Genomic DNA, 13,671 nt, shown 5'->3' with positions numbered 1-13,671 from the left:
AGAAGACATCAATGATATGCTAAGGACATAGACTTGATTCTCTAATTCGCAGTGAATATTCACTTCAAGAATGCTTAAAATAGTAGCAATAAGAACAAAATATTTTTTGTTAATAGTTCAATGGGGAAACTATTAGTGGAAGTGTGTCTGTGGGATATTGTTGTGGGGGAAAAAGTCAGCTATTTGAAAAAGCAACATAGTATAAACTAAAGAATATGGGCTTTAGAACAGGCAGAGATGGATTCAAGTCTAGGCTGTGACCCATAATTTATGTGGCATCAAGCTATCTCACTCTCAGAACTTCAACCTCCTCATCAATGAAATGAAGATTATACTGCCTCATTTGCGGGTTGTCAATATTTAATTCGATTAATTATATGTAAAATATGTTGAAGTACATGGATATAAAATAGACTTTCAAAATGGTAGCTCTTCTCATGAATCACAGGAAGATATTGTCTCAGTTTCTCTTATTTATGAAAATACTTTTATCTGAGAACAAAGTGACACTGATGAGAAATATACCTGAACCGATATTCAAGTTATTGACACTGTTCATCAATTACAGAAGGGCAGGAAATATTTTTTAAAAACAAGCAAACAAAAAACCTGCACACATTTTAACAAGGACCAGGATTATTAAGGGAAGAAGTCATTTGATTTAACTCACACACTGGCACCTACAGAGGGAGGTGCACAATTCCTGGGTCCCATTAAAAAACAGCACAAGTTTTCTGCTCTACTTCTATGCCTGTCAGAGATAGACATGCTGCTACACACACTTGGCTCTCATAACCAATGTGTGTGTGTGTGTGTGCCCACACACGTGTGATATGCATGTGCTCAGATGTTTGAAAGAGAAAAAAAGATCATAGAGCTTTGTGATGAACATATTTTGAAGAACCAAAGTTTATTTTGTCTTTATTATCCCTCTTTGAGGGATGCAATCATTTGCACTGCAAGTATATCAGTTGGTTATTTAATATTAATCCCTCCCATGTGTTTTGAAGGGAAAACAACTGCCCATTTTTCCCACAAGAATATTATAAACATCAGATGAGATAATGTATAAACAACAATACTTAGAGGAGGACAGTGACAAATAATATCTGCCCTGAGGACTCTGAAGACAGATCCAGGTTGTGGTAAGTTTGTAGTATGTGGGAAGATTCTAAAACTGGCAAAAATGTATATTGGGAAGATTTAATAAGATATGAGTTTCAAATATCTACCAGGCAGCCTTGTAGAAGAGGAATTTGTCACTGGAAAAGTTAGAGCACAGAGTGAAGAGACATATATTTCTGTGTAATAATAGACAGGACTCCAATCTCCCTAATGCAGGAGCAGGTGTTCTGTTTAGTTCATATTTGGCACCAGTCTTCCAGGTTTATCATTACCTTAAATCTCAATTACTTGTACAAAGAGATGTTTCACATATTTGCATTTCACATAACATTCACACTCGCCTGTCAGCTCCTTGAGCATAAAGACTGTGTTATTTAGGCCTCATGCTCTCTGTAGCTCTTTACATTTTATCTTTCAGGTTGTGGAAGCTCAATAACTATTTGTTAACAAAATATAAACTGAAACTGCTTTTCAAATAAAAATCAAGTGTTGTGATACCGTATGAATATGACTCCTGCAGTCTTATCCTCTCTTAGAACCCTGAGTAGAGAATTATATTGATTTGCTTATGCTCATTTCTATGTTGATGCAGTATAGATGTTAATTTGCCACTTGGATTGATTTTTTTTTTTCCTCTATGTTAACTAGCAGGAAGGTTCTATTTAAGGGGTTGGTGGAAGGGAAGGCTTATTATTTCAAAATGCTTCACTGCAGACAGGCAATCATCTTAGATGAAATTCCTTAAGTGCAGTTATCCAAACGTCTATTCCATTCTTGGCAATAAAATAGCCCTCACAAGTGTCCAATGACCTATAAATCAGAGCTAGAAGAATTCTTCATGCAAATTAAATTTGTGCCACACTCATCAATAAAAAAGAAAACTGCAAGAAGATTAAATTTGCAGCAGCCACACAAAGTAAGGGATTCCTGTATCTATTTGTAGGATATGTCAGTATGGCTTATTATTTTTTGAGATAGTGTGCTTTGAAAGAATTAATGGGGAGTGAGCTTTATGAATTGATTATTAAATGAGAGGGAGGGTGTAAAGAGAGGAATATAAAGTAGGCAACCAGTTTGATTAAACTTAGAAGCTTTAAAAGATCCACATAATAAAGTAAGAGACACTGATATTAATTTTACAGCAGTATTATAAACCCCAAGAATTAACTAATTATATTAATTATAGCACAGTTTGTTTCTCCTCAGGTCCATTTTTCATTTTACATTTAAATAATAGATATTCAAACCTTTATCCAACTATTCAGGTTTTTATCACTCCTTTAAAAAGTAAGCAAAATAAAAAGAAAATGGGAAAATTATATCACTTTACATTGATGGGAATGTACTACTACAAAATAAAATCACTATACCACTCTTTAACTAATAGAATATAATGTATTAACCCTCTAGAGGCTAGTAAGTGGAAATGAATCCAGACAACTTACCCGTTTTCTTAGATTGCAAGTAAGAGTGAGATTCCTTGAGAATGAGTTTGCAAAAGCTGTGTAAAAGTCCAGGACTTTAAGCAAGGCTTCTCGCTTGATGATGTGGAGGTCACAGTATGTCAGTGCTCGGACATTGGCACACGCGTGAGCAAGGGTAGTTTCCTTCCAGAAGATGTCTCCAAACACATCCCCTTTCCCTGGAAAATAGTTAAGATACATACATTCAAGTATCTACACTAGTTTTTTTTATCCTAGTCATGTTCTTTTTTCTAATTCAGTTTCATATGTTACTGATCATCTAACATAATTTAAAGTCTAAGTATGCAACACCACATATATACATATAACAATGTGCAACACTTTCATATAATATGTAAAGTAACATCATCCTAAATTCAGTCTTTGTTGGAAATCTAGATTGGCATGAATAAATGAAATCCCACAGAGAAGCCAAGAACCTCATTTTAAGAAATAGTTCCATTACCTTCTGCCACCTTAACTTTTCCCATTCTGCCTAAAAGGAGCAAAGGTGACTTCTTAGTTTCATCTTTTCTTCTGCTCCTTCTGGTAGAAATGACAGTAAAATGCAATATGCAAGAACCTCCTGTTATAGCTTTATAAATCTGGAACTGACTTGACATATATTAAACATAAATTATTCAGCACCTAGGTCTTGTGCTGCAGGCAAACAAAAGCTCACCGAGACTGATTCTTCAAGGAAGCCTTTCCCTCTTCACAGAACTAAACCTCATGCACAGCTTCAGAGCCTCTGGAGAAAGCTCCAGTTCACAATTATGGAGCCAAAGAAACTAAGCTGGCTAAAACACAGAGGCCCAGATTCGCTATGCCATAAACAGTTCCATCAAGAGTGCTGTACTGTAGTCAAATGTGGATGTTAAAATAATGGAACACAGAAGTCAACTATTTACTTCAGAGCAACACTCACTGGTGACCTGAAATTAACAGTTCACCATCCTGAGTCGAGTACTTAGCTGCCCAAACACAGGGAAATAAGGAAGCTTCAGAGTAAGTGCTAAAAGCTTTTTCTGCTGAGGCAGTTCCATTGTGCCCCTGTCTTGTGAAGGGCCATCAACTGTGTTCTCCATTCTTCTGCAGGAAAGAGAAGGTTTTAAAGTGGAAAAGATGGGGAATACATCCAGGAGGGGAAAAAATTTTTTTTCTACAGTCATTCTTCCAAAGATTTATTCTTTATGTACTGTGTGGATCACAATAAACTGTGGAAAATTCTTAAAGAGATGGGAATACCAGACCACCTGACCTGCCTCTTGAGAAATCTGCATGCAGGTCAGGAAGCAACAGTTAGAACTGGGCATGGAACAATAGACTGGTTCCAAATAGGAAAAGGAGTACGTCAATGCTGTATATTGTCACCCTGCTTATTTAACTTACATGCAGAGTACATCATGAGTAACGCTGGGCTGGAAGAAGTACAAGCTGGAATCAAGATTGCCAGGAGAAATATCAATAACCTCCGATATGCAGATGACACCACCCTTATGGCAGAAAGTGAAGAAGAATTAAAGAAAATGAAATTACAGAAATTTAAAGAAATTAAAGAAAGTGAAAGAGGAGAGTGAAAAAATTGGCTTAAAGCTCAACATTCAGAAAACTAAGATCATGGCATCCAGTCCCATCACTGCATGGCAAATAGATGGGGAAACAGTGGCTGACTTAACTTTTCTGGGCTTGAAAATCACTGCAGATGGTGACTGCAGCCATGAAATTAAAAGATACTTACTCCTTGGAAGGAAAGTTATGACCAACCTAGATAGCATATTAAAAAGCAGAGACATTACTTTGCCAACAAATGTCCGTCTAGTCAAGGCTATGGTTTTTCCAGTGGTCATGTGTGATGCAGCGTTGGTGGTATAGTGGTGAGCATAGCTGCCTTCCAGTGGTCATGTATGGATGTGAGAGTTGGACTATAAAGAAAGTTGAGCACTGAAGAATTGATGCTTTCGCACTTTGGTGTTGGGGAAGACTCTTGAGAGTCCCTTGGACTGTAAGGAGATCCAACCAGTCCATCCTAAAGAAGATCAGTCCCGGGTGTTCATTGGAAGGACTGCTGTTGAAGCTGAAACTCCAATACTTTGGCCACCTGATGTGAAGAACTTACTCATTGGAAAAGACCCTGATGCTGGGAAAGATTGAGGGCAAGAGGAGAAGGGGATGACAGAGGATGAGACGGTTGGATGGCATCACCGACTCGATGCACATGGGTTTGGGTGGACTCCGGGAGTTGGTGATGGACAGGGAGGCCTGGCATGCTGTGGTTCATGGCGTCACAAAGAGTCGGACACGACTGAGCAACTGAACTGAACTGAACTCTAACCACAGAGATGAATGAAGATTAAAGTGAAGATTAAAAAGCTCTTATCGTGAAGATTAAAGTCAGAACTGTCAAAAACTAAAGAAGAAGAAAGATCCCTTATAACACTTCAGGCGTCAGAACAACAGAGAGAGAAGATAGCACACAACCAGAGAAAATGAGAGAAAAAGAGAGAAAGAGAGAAAAAGGGAGAGAATAAGAGAGGCTGAGGTTAAGTGAGATTATAGATTCTTTGCCCACCCCATACAGGAAGTTTGGAAATCCTTATAGAACCAAGAGTCACTTTGGGGTGGAGAGAGAAAACACATATGTCACTGAGGAGGTGGTTAAAACCACTATGTGATCAAATGATCATCATAAAATAACCATAATAGATATTTAATAAATATTGAGCAATGAGATTGCTTCCAGATTCTCCCAACATCACTTTTTAGTTAGTGATGATGACCTTTTAAGCTGCTGATGAACAGTTTAACTGTTTGACAATCATATATTTGTTCAAGGAAGGATGATCAGGGACCTGAGAGCCATATAAGGTGTCTGGGGTGATACAGCATCAAAGCAATCCAAGGAGACTTTAACCATAGAAATTTAAAAGATAAACTCGACCTCCCCTTAACACAGATGAATTTTAGAGCTCCATTTTCTTTAAACTAGCAATTCCAATTATAGGTAGTTATTCCAATTGCATTATCTGAAGGACCAAGTTCACTGAAGTGATATTTATAATTGCCAGGAAGGGTAGAAACAAGATAAATGTGAGTAAAAATAAATAAATAACTGATGGAATATTATGCAGTCACTAAATGTCATAATTTTTTTAAGTGACAGCGAATTTGCCTCAGCATAGGAGTCAGTGTGTCAGTCTCATAAAAATGACAGAGAAAGGTTCACATTATGTGAAATCATAAAAGCAGAATATTAAATCATACATATAGTATTATCTCATTTTAGGCACCCTCTTCTTCCCAGAAACACACACAAAGCAAATGTATCAAATAGTAGGTTTTCTTGTAACAGGATGTTTGTTGTTCATTTTCAAAGTCCTGTCCCACTCTTTGTGACCCCATGAACTGCAGCACGCCAGGTTTCCCTGTCCTTTACTATTTCCCTAAGTTTACTCAGACTAATGTCCACTGAGTCAGTGATGCCATCCAACCATCTCATTCTCTGTGGCTCCCTTCTCATCTTACCGCCAATCTTTTCTAGCATCAGGAAAAGAGTTGGTTCTTCACATCAAGATAATGGATCACTTTTACTACATCTTTTAATTTACATGTGCTATTTTTTAACCAGAAGAAATCAACTATGATATTATTATAGTCCCCAGTGTTATGGAAATAACAGGATTTTTAAAGGGCTGCTTTGAGCCACTATTATGATTCCTTTTCCCCTATTGTCATTGCTACTCTTTCTATACTGGGTTTTACATTGAAGAGAGACAAATGATTACATTTCTTCCTGAATCATTTCTGAAACCTTTTCTCAAGTTATCACTTATAATACAAGCTCTGACCTATTTATAAATACTCATTACTTTTCAACTATTTGATTTTCATGTATAGCAACAACAATAATTATTAGCGTCTGACTCAGTAATTTTGCTTCTGGGACTCAATCAAAAGATTTAAAACAAATGCATATAATATTCACTGGAGTGCTATTAATTATAACCTCAGATTGGAAAAAGTAAATAAATAAAAATATCCAAAGACAACAGAAATCTATAGCAATGTATATTAATTCATGAGAATTAAAACTAATTTCAGAAATTCTGGGCAAAAATGTAGATTTCATAATGTTAAGTAAAACATAAAGATACAATTATGGTTGCAGTATAGTAAAGTACACAAAAATGAAACTGAAACTCTAATAGAATTTTCTATTAAAAGTCTATCTCTTGACACTTCTCCAAAGAAGACATACAGATGGCCAGTAAACACATGAAAAGATCTCAACATTACTCATTATTAGAGAAATGTAAATCAAAACTACAGTGAGATACACATTACGCCAGTCATAATGGCCATCATCAAAAAATCTACAAACAAATTCTAAAGAAAATGTGGAGGAAAGGGCACCCTCTTGCACTGTTCCTGCTGCTGCTGCTAAGTCACTTCAGTCGTTTCCAACCCCGTGTGATCCCATAGACGGCAGCCCACCTGGCTCCCCCATCCCTGGGATTCTCCAGGAAAGAACACTTGAGTGGGTTGCCATCTCCTTCTCCAATGTGTTAGTGGAATGTAAATTAATAAAACCACTATGGAGAACAGATGGAGATTCCTCAAAAAACTAGGACTAAAACTACCGTATGACCCAGGCACCCCACTGCTGAGATATATGCTGGACATATATGCTGAGAAAAACAGCAATTCAAAAAGGCATATGTACCACCATGTTCAATGCAGCACTACTTACAATAACCAGGACATGGAAACAACCCAGATGTCTATCAACAGATGAATAAATAAACAAAGTGTGGTACATATATACAATGGAATATTACTCAGCCATAAAAAGGAACAAATTTTAGTCAGTTGTAGTGAGGTGGATGAACCCAGAGCCTGTTATACAGAGTGAAGTAAGACAGAAAGAGAAAGATAAGTAGAATATATTAAAGCATATATATGGAATCTAGAAAAATAGTACTCATGAAACTATTTGCAGGGAAGAAGGAATAGAGAAACAGATATAGAGGACAGACTTGTGGACACAGAGGGGGAAGGAAAGGGTGGAATGAATTGAGAAAGTAGCATTGACATATATATACTACCACGTGTAAAAATAGATAGCTAGTAGGAAGCCGCTATGTAACAGAGGGAGCCCAGCCTGGCATTCTGTGATGACCTAGAGGGGAGGAATAGGGGTGGAGTGGGAGGGAGGCTCAAGAGAGAGGAGATATAAATATATAGTTATGACTGATTCACGATGGTATACAGCAGAAACAGCACAACATTGTAAAGCAATTATTTTCCAATAAAACATCTACTATTCCTTAATATCTTAAAGAACAATCTTGATGGACACAAAATTATTATGTTTTATTATTCTATGTTAGTCTATATGGTATATTATAGGTTACTATTAATTTATCAATTGATAATAAATTGTGTTAAAAATCAAAAGGGACATAAGACAAAAGAAAATTCACATAACTATTACAGAAATTGGCTTCAAGTGATGTGTTTATTGTTTTCCTTCTCTCTACTTTTTGTTTTCTAAATTTTTTCTAATGAATTTTTTATTTAAAAATAACAAATATTTTCACAGATGTTTTTCCTTATACTTTTTAGTGGGACTGAATAAAGTAGGTACACAGATATGCAGAACAGTAAATATTCATCAATAATAAGTGTATCATCAATGGATAAAAGATAGTCAATATATACATAAATTTCCCCTTGCCAATACAGATCATTTTAAGTTGTGGAGGCATTCAAATGTCTGTTATATGTTTTATTTTACCTAAACTGATGAAATTAAAATTCTCACCATATTTCTATCAAAATTTTAAACTTTAAATTATTTATCTTTTTTAGTATCACGGGGAAATAAAAAGTCTATGAGGCTGAAAAGTAACATGGGAAGTTAACTGACGCAACCAAAGTAAAATTACTCTCTGCTCCTCTCCCTAAAAAATGTCTAGAGAAGTATAGCAAAATCAACAAACATGGATTATCCTGCTCCAAACATGAGAACTCATGTTACATATAAGCAATACTGATTGTTTCATAACACAGAATTTCAATATACACAATATATCAATCAGACATTAATCAAACTATTTTTCTTTATCCAGTTTTCCATATCATCTAATAGTCACTCAATTCACAACTTTTTTAAAGCAATTGTGGGAAGATGGTTGTCACATAACTCAACTAATAAATTTACAACCTGACTAATGTTCCTCAGGAAATATTATGCACATTTACACTGAGCAATGTGCAGGAATCACAACAGTGAAGACACAGGATTATGTATGGACTGTCTAATAGAAAAGCGCCCCCTGTTTTTTTGTATACTTTTAGAACTGGGAAATCCTGTTCATCCTCTTAACTATACAATGTTTGATGTTAGTTTTTAGGTCAGCTCCCACCAGGTGCAAATAGTTTCAGCTATAAACATTTTAGAGTTTGAGAAAAATAACCTTCCCCCAAAGTGCTAAAATTAGTAGAAAAGCTCACACTCTACATGAAAGTTGTTGTTTGGTCTATTTATATTTTCTCAGTTCTTTGCATCAAGTCTTATGAAGTATTTTACTTCCAAACCACAGGAAACTGGATTGTAAAATAGAAAAAAATGTTAACAATTCATACAGCAGAAAACTGGAAAATTTAAGACAAAATAGAGACAAATAGTTACAACATAATTAAAGGAGTAATACAGATCGTAGTATGTCAGTCCCCTGAGGTGCTGATTTTACAGTGTTTTTATTTTAATGTGAAACACAGCATTTGATGAGTTAATGATATAGATAAAATGAATTCATAAAAATTATCTCAGTTATTCACCAATGAGTACAGTGATCCACTATAGCCAATGAATTCTTAAAAATAGAGTGCTTGAGGTAGTTTTCTGTGACTATATGTGATACAGTGATAGCTCTATTTAACAATTCTTCTATAGAATGGACTTAATTCACCTATTTACTTTTATTTGTCGGCCCTTCACTATAACAGATTGTTGTGGTCGGCTCATAAACTTTATTGTGAATTCATATACACAAAAATTCATTTATAAATTAACAAAGCTAACAGTTGTTAAACTGTGTGATTTTAAATTGACTTTGACTTTATAAACAGCAAATGTCAGAAAGTAATATGTTGAAGGAAAAGAACATGATGAGCACTAAAATGTAGAGATTATATAGGTGTGTTAGAATAGAGTTTTTTAAACATTTAGAACTGATGCCTGCCAGTCTTTAGTGATTGATCTTCAAAGTCATCTTGTTGAAAAATTATAACAGATGCAAATCTGACACCTTGAGAGAAACAAATAATTCTTATCTACCAAAAAAATTACTGATTTAGCTTATGAATTTTTATTGACATGCACAAAGAATAAGCCAAATAGTTCTCATTAAGTGGATGTATAAAAACAGAAAGTATTCTGATGAATAAGTGAAGGACAATGGTGGCTGCCTTTGTAGAGGTAGAAGATGTGGTAATAAGCAGGCTGATAATCCTGAATTTGGCATTATTAGTATTAAGAACAAATTGGTTATATACATAAATCTGAACATGTGTCCAAATCAAGAAAGTTAGTATCATATTATTTTTAAAAAGTCTAAGAAAGAGACTAAATTAAAAAGTAGTTAAATCTTAAAATTCTATTTTCTCTTTCAAAGAAAGCATTCAGAGTTGAAGCTTATTATAATTTCATACTATAACTAAGTCTTATAACTTTCGCATCTGTCAAATGGGAGAAATGAAGGCTGTCCACTTCACCCCATTCAATGAATGCATCCATCCTAACCCTAACTCCAGCACTACACTTAAGCTAGAACATGTGTTTTATACTGTGGGGGAAAAGACATGCAGAAAATAGAAATCCTGCTCTCAAGAATTTTTAAGTGTATAATACAGGAGACATGTCCAAAAAATATAGGAAAAGATAAGTACTGTAGGATCAGGAATGGCAAAGTACATAAGTGAAAATGTTTATTTTGAATTCAAGGGAATTTTGTTAAGACCGCACAAGTAAAATAGTGTTTGAGTTTAATCACAGTGGAGTCTTTGAGAGAAGAGCAGTATTTCTTGTGAAAGAGCAATATGAACATGATCTGCCCAGGGCATGATGAGCAGTGTTACCCCAATACCAGAAACCTATGGGATGTAGAGAGAAGGCCACGTCTAGAGGGAAAAAAAGAGCATCCAAGAGGGAAAAACTTTAGCACTGTGCAACAGTCTGCTTCATCCTGTTTCAAAGAGAGAACCACCAGAAGTGTTTCAAGTAAAGACAGTCATGGCCTATTCAGTGCTTTAGTACCAGAACTAGTGATGGTATGAAGAGTGTCAAAGGAGGTACTGTTACATCACTGTGAGACAACCGTATGATATTTCAGAGATTACAGATACATGACTTCACCTTGCCTCACAATCACCTCATCACAAGTTAAGACAGTGACAAGATTAAAGAGGGGAGAAAGATATAAAGGATATGATAGTAGAAAACAAATGCTCTATGATTTGTCTATTGATTCAAGTGAGATCGAGGGAGTAACATATTTTAAATACTCTAGGAAGAAAGATGAACCAAGAATTCCATACCCAGCAAAACTGATTTTCAAGAATAAAGGATGAAAACTATATCACTAATATAAAGGAACTCAGGGATTTTGCTCCCATGGATTTTTCCCAAGATTAGTGAATATCCTTTAGACAACTAAATTACCTAGAGAGACACTGATACAGAATAGTGGTAGCCCTAACTATATAGTTACTTGCAGAATTAAGACTAAATGAAGGTTAAAGGGAAAGGGTACAGTATGCTATGCTATAGGCTCTGAAAATATAGAGCTAGTACAGCTGCTAAAAATAATGGGTAGAGAAGAATCAGAAAACAAGCGTATGCAAAAATTTTTATATGTATTTTCAGTAATTATACTGGTGGTAATGGTATTAGTATTGTTATTCTGAGGTTGCTATATTTGTAATGTCACATAAAGCAACTGAGCATTTATGCGATACTTCAATTTCATCATCCCCAGCATTCTCAATATGGAAGAAGTAGCCGAAGATGTAATATAGAAGTGAGTAAATAAAGCCCTAGTATACTGAATTTTATTTAAATATAATCTGTATTAACTCATTAGAAATTTTATTTCTATCTATCTATATCTATATATATGTATATATATATGTAGGTGTATATACCTATATGTATACAGAGAAACAGACACACAAATGTCTTTCTCATTTTATTTATTAAATGGACCAAGAAACACTGACTGACTCAGTAGCTGTGAATATCTGTAGGACCAAAACTGTGAAATAAATTTCACAAAAATGAATTCAGGCTTCTTGGAGAAATGCCTAATAACTGATTTCAGGTGTGAGGCAGAATTATACAAGATGAGGATCTGGTCATAGCAATGCAGTCATCAAAGACTACTGTATCAAAAAGACATAGGAGCCAACTTGAAGGGGCTCTAACTTGGCAAAGACAGGAAAGTGGTACTTCAACAGTGGTCAAAACTGTAATGCACTAAAATTCATCATTTGTTTAAATTCATTAGTCCAGAAAGATATTTTTAAGGAACTATCTAGGTACCCTTAAAGGATAAGAAACCAACTGGCTATCTTAAAAGCTGGTAAATAATAGGAAGCATTAAGTATATGTGCAGTCACTCCTATGTGAACTGCATGCTGCTGCTGCTGCTAAGTCGCTTCAGTCATGTCTGACTCTGCCATAGACAGCGGCCCACCAGGCTCCTCTGTCCCTGGGATTCTCCAGGCAAGAATACTGGAGTGGGTTGCCATTTCCTTCTCCTGTGAACTGCATACTGGGTAACCAAATACTAGTTAAGAGGTAACTCTCTATAAAAGCATTCCAATCAAAAACAAAAATATAAACTAGAATACTTTCCTTTTGCAACTCCCAATGAATTAATGGAGCTAGGCAGTGAGTATTGACAGTTGCTAACAAAACAAAAATACAGCTAGAGACAAAAATACGTGTCATCTGATGAAAGAACACAGACCCACTTATAGTCTTGCAAAGGGATTGAACTTGAGTCTGATCAGGCCTCTGGATCCAGCTGCTAGTTGACAGGAAATAGAGAGGATGGAGAAACCTGCTAAATGACAGTCAGGATGCAATCAGCAGAGTCCAGACTGTGGGAACTCTCCAGGACAAAGGGCCCAGGGTCTTCAGGAAATAATTATAAAGAAAAGAAAGGGGTAAAGGAGGAACTTGGAGCTTTAAATGATAGATCAAATTCAGAAATAGGTGAAGTAAACTTGGTGTTTAGAATGGACCACAAGGTGTAACTTCTCCTAGGTGGATGGAGATTGTAAAAGGTCTTTCACTTGACCTGTGAAACGGTTACAGGATCCTTGAACTACAGAGATTCATTTGGTTATATGTTTATATTGTTGTACTTTATGAACCTGTTTTTTAGTTTGCAAATTAAAAAATTCTAGTAGTTTTGATGTGCACCTACTCACTAACACCTCCACTTCCATATACCAAAAAGAAGACTGACTTCTCAATGGCATTCACAGAGCAAGTCAACCAACACCTACAATTTACTAGCTTTGATCTTCTTAGTGACAAAACAAAACCAACTTATTAAACTTGTAATTAGTTAAACTTTCAATTTCTTAAAGACAAAAGCACACTTGACACTTTTTGAAAAAATATGAAATAATGGGCTTGATTAAGGGAAGGCAGAGTACAGAAGGATAGTGGGAGTAAGACACTGGTATGTAGGTAGGTATAAGAAATCTAGAAAAATAAAGATTAAGCTTTCTATACGTGGATGCCATGACTTCAGGAAAACAGAAGAGCAATGGGAAAAGCAAGACAAGCCTTCTAACTCTATCCAGAAACTGTTAGCACTTACCCGGAAGAGTGGAGGATTAAGCATAGGAACTGAGACAAGTCACAAGACCAGTACGAACTCAAGGAGTGGAAAAATAGACTCCATGTCTTCATGGAAGAAACTGAAAAGATTTGTAGCCATTCTTGCAATCGTAATGCATCCTCCACATTAATACCTACCAACTAGATGGACTCTGAAATTTTCCA

At 35.6% G+C, this 13,671-nt stretch overlaps 1 protein-coding gene across 1 annotated transcript in view; it reads right to left on the bottom strand.

Moving 5' to 3' along the window:
• Nucleotides 1-13,671, bottom strand: part of KCNH5 (potassium voltage-gated channel subfamily H member 5) — a 367,668-nt gene that overhangs the window by 68,248 nt on the left and 285,749 nt on the right. The window contains exon 10 of the mRNA XM_061158360.1: nucleotides 2,571-2,767. Within this exon, the coding sequence (XP_061014343.1) occupies nucleotides 2,571-2,767 (197 nt within the window). The remainder of the gene's footprint in view (nucleotides 1-2,570; nucleotides 2,768-13,671) is intronic.

This window comes from Dama dama, chromosome 12 (assembly GCF_033118175.1).
Source record: "Dama dama isolate Ldn47 chromosome 12, ASM3311817v1, whole genome shotgun sequence".
Taxonomy (NCBI): Eukaryota; Metazoa; Chordata; class Mammalia; order Artiodactyla; family Cervidae; genus Dama; species Dama dama.
This window is presented reverse-complemented; position numbering and strand designations above follow the sequence as displayed.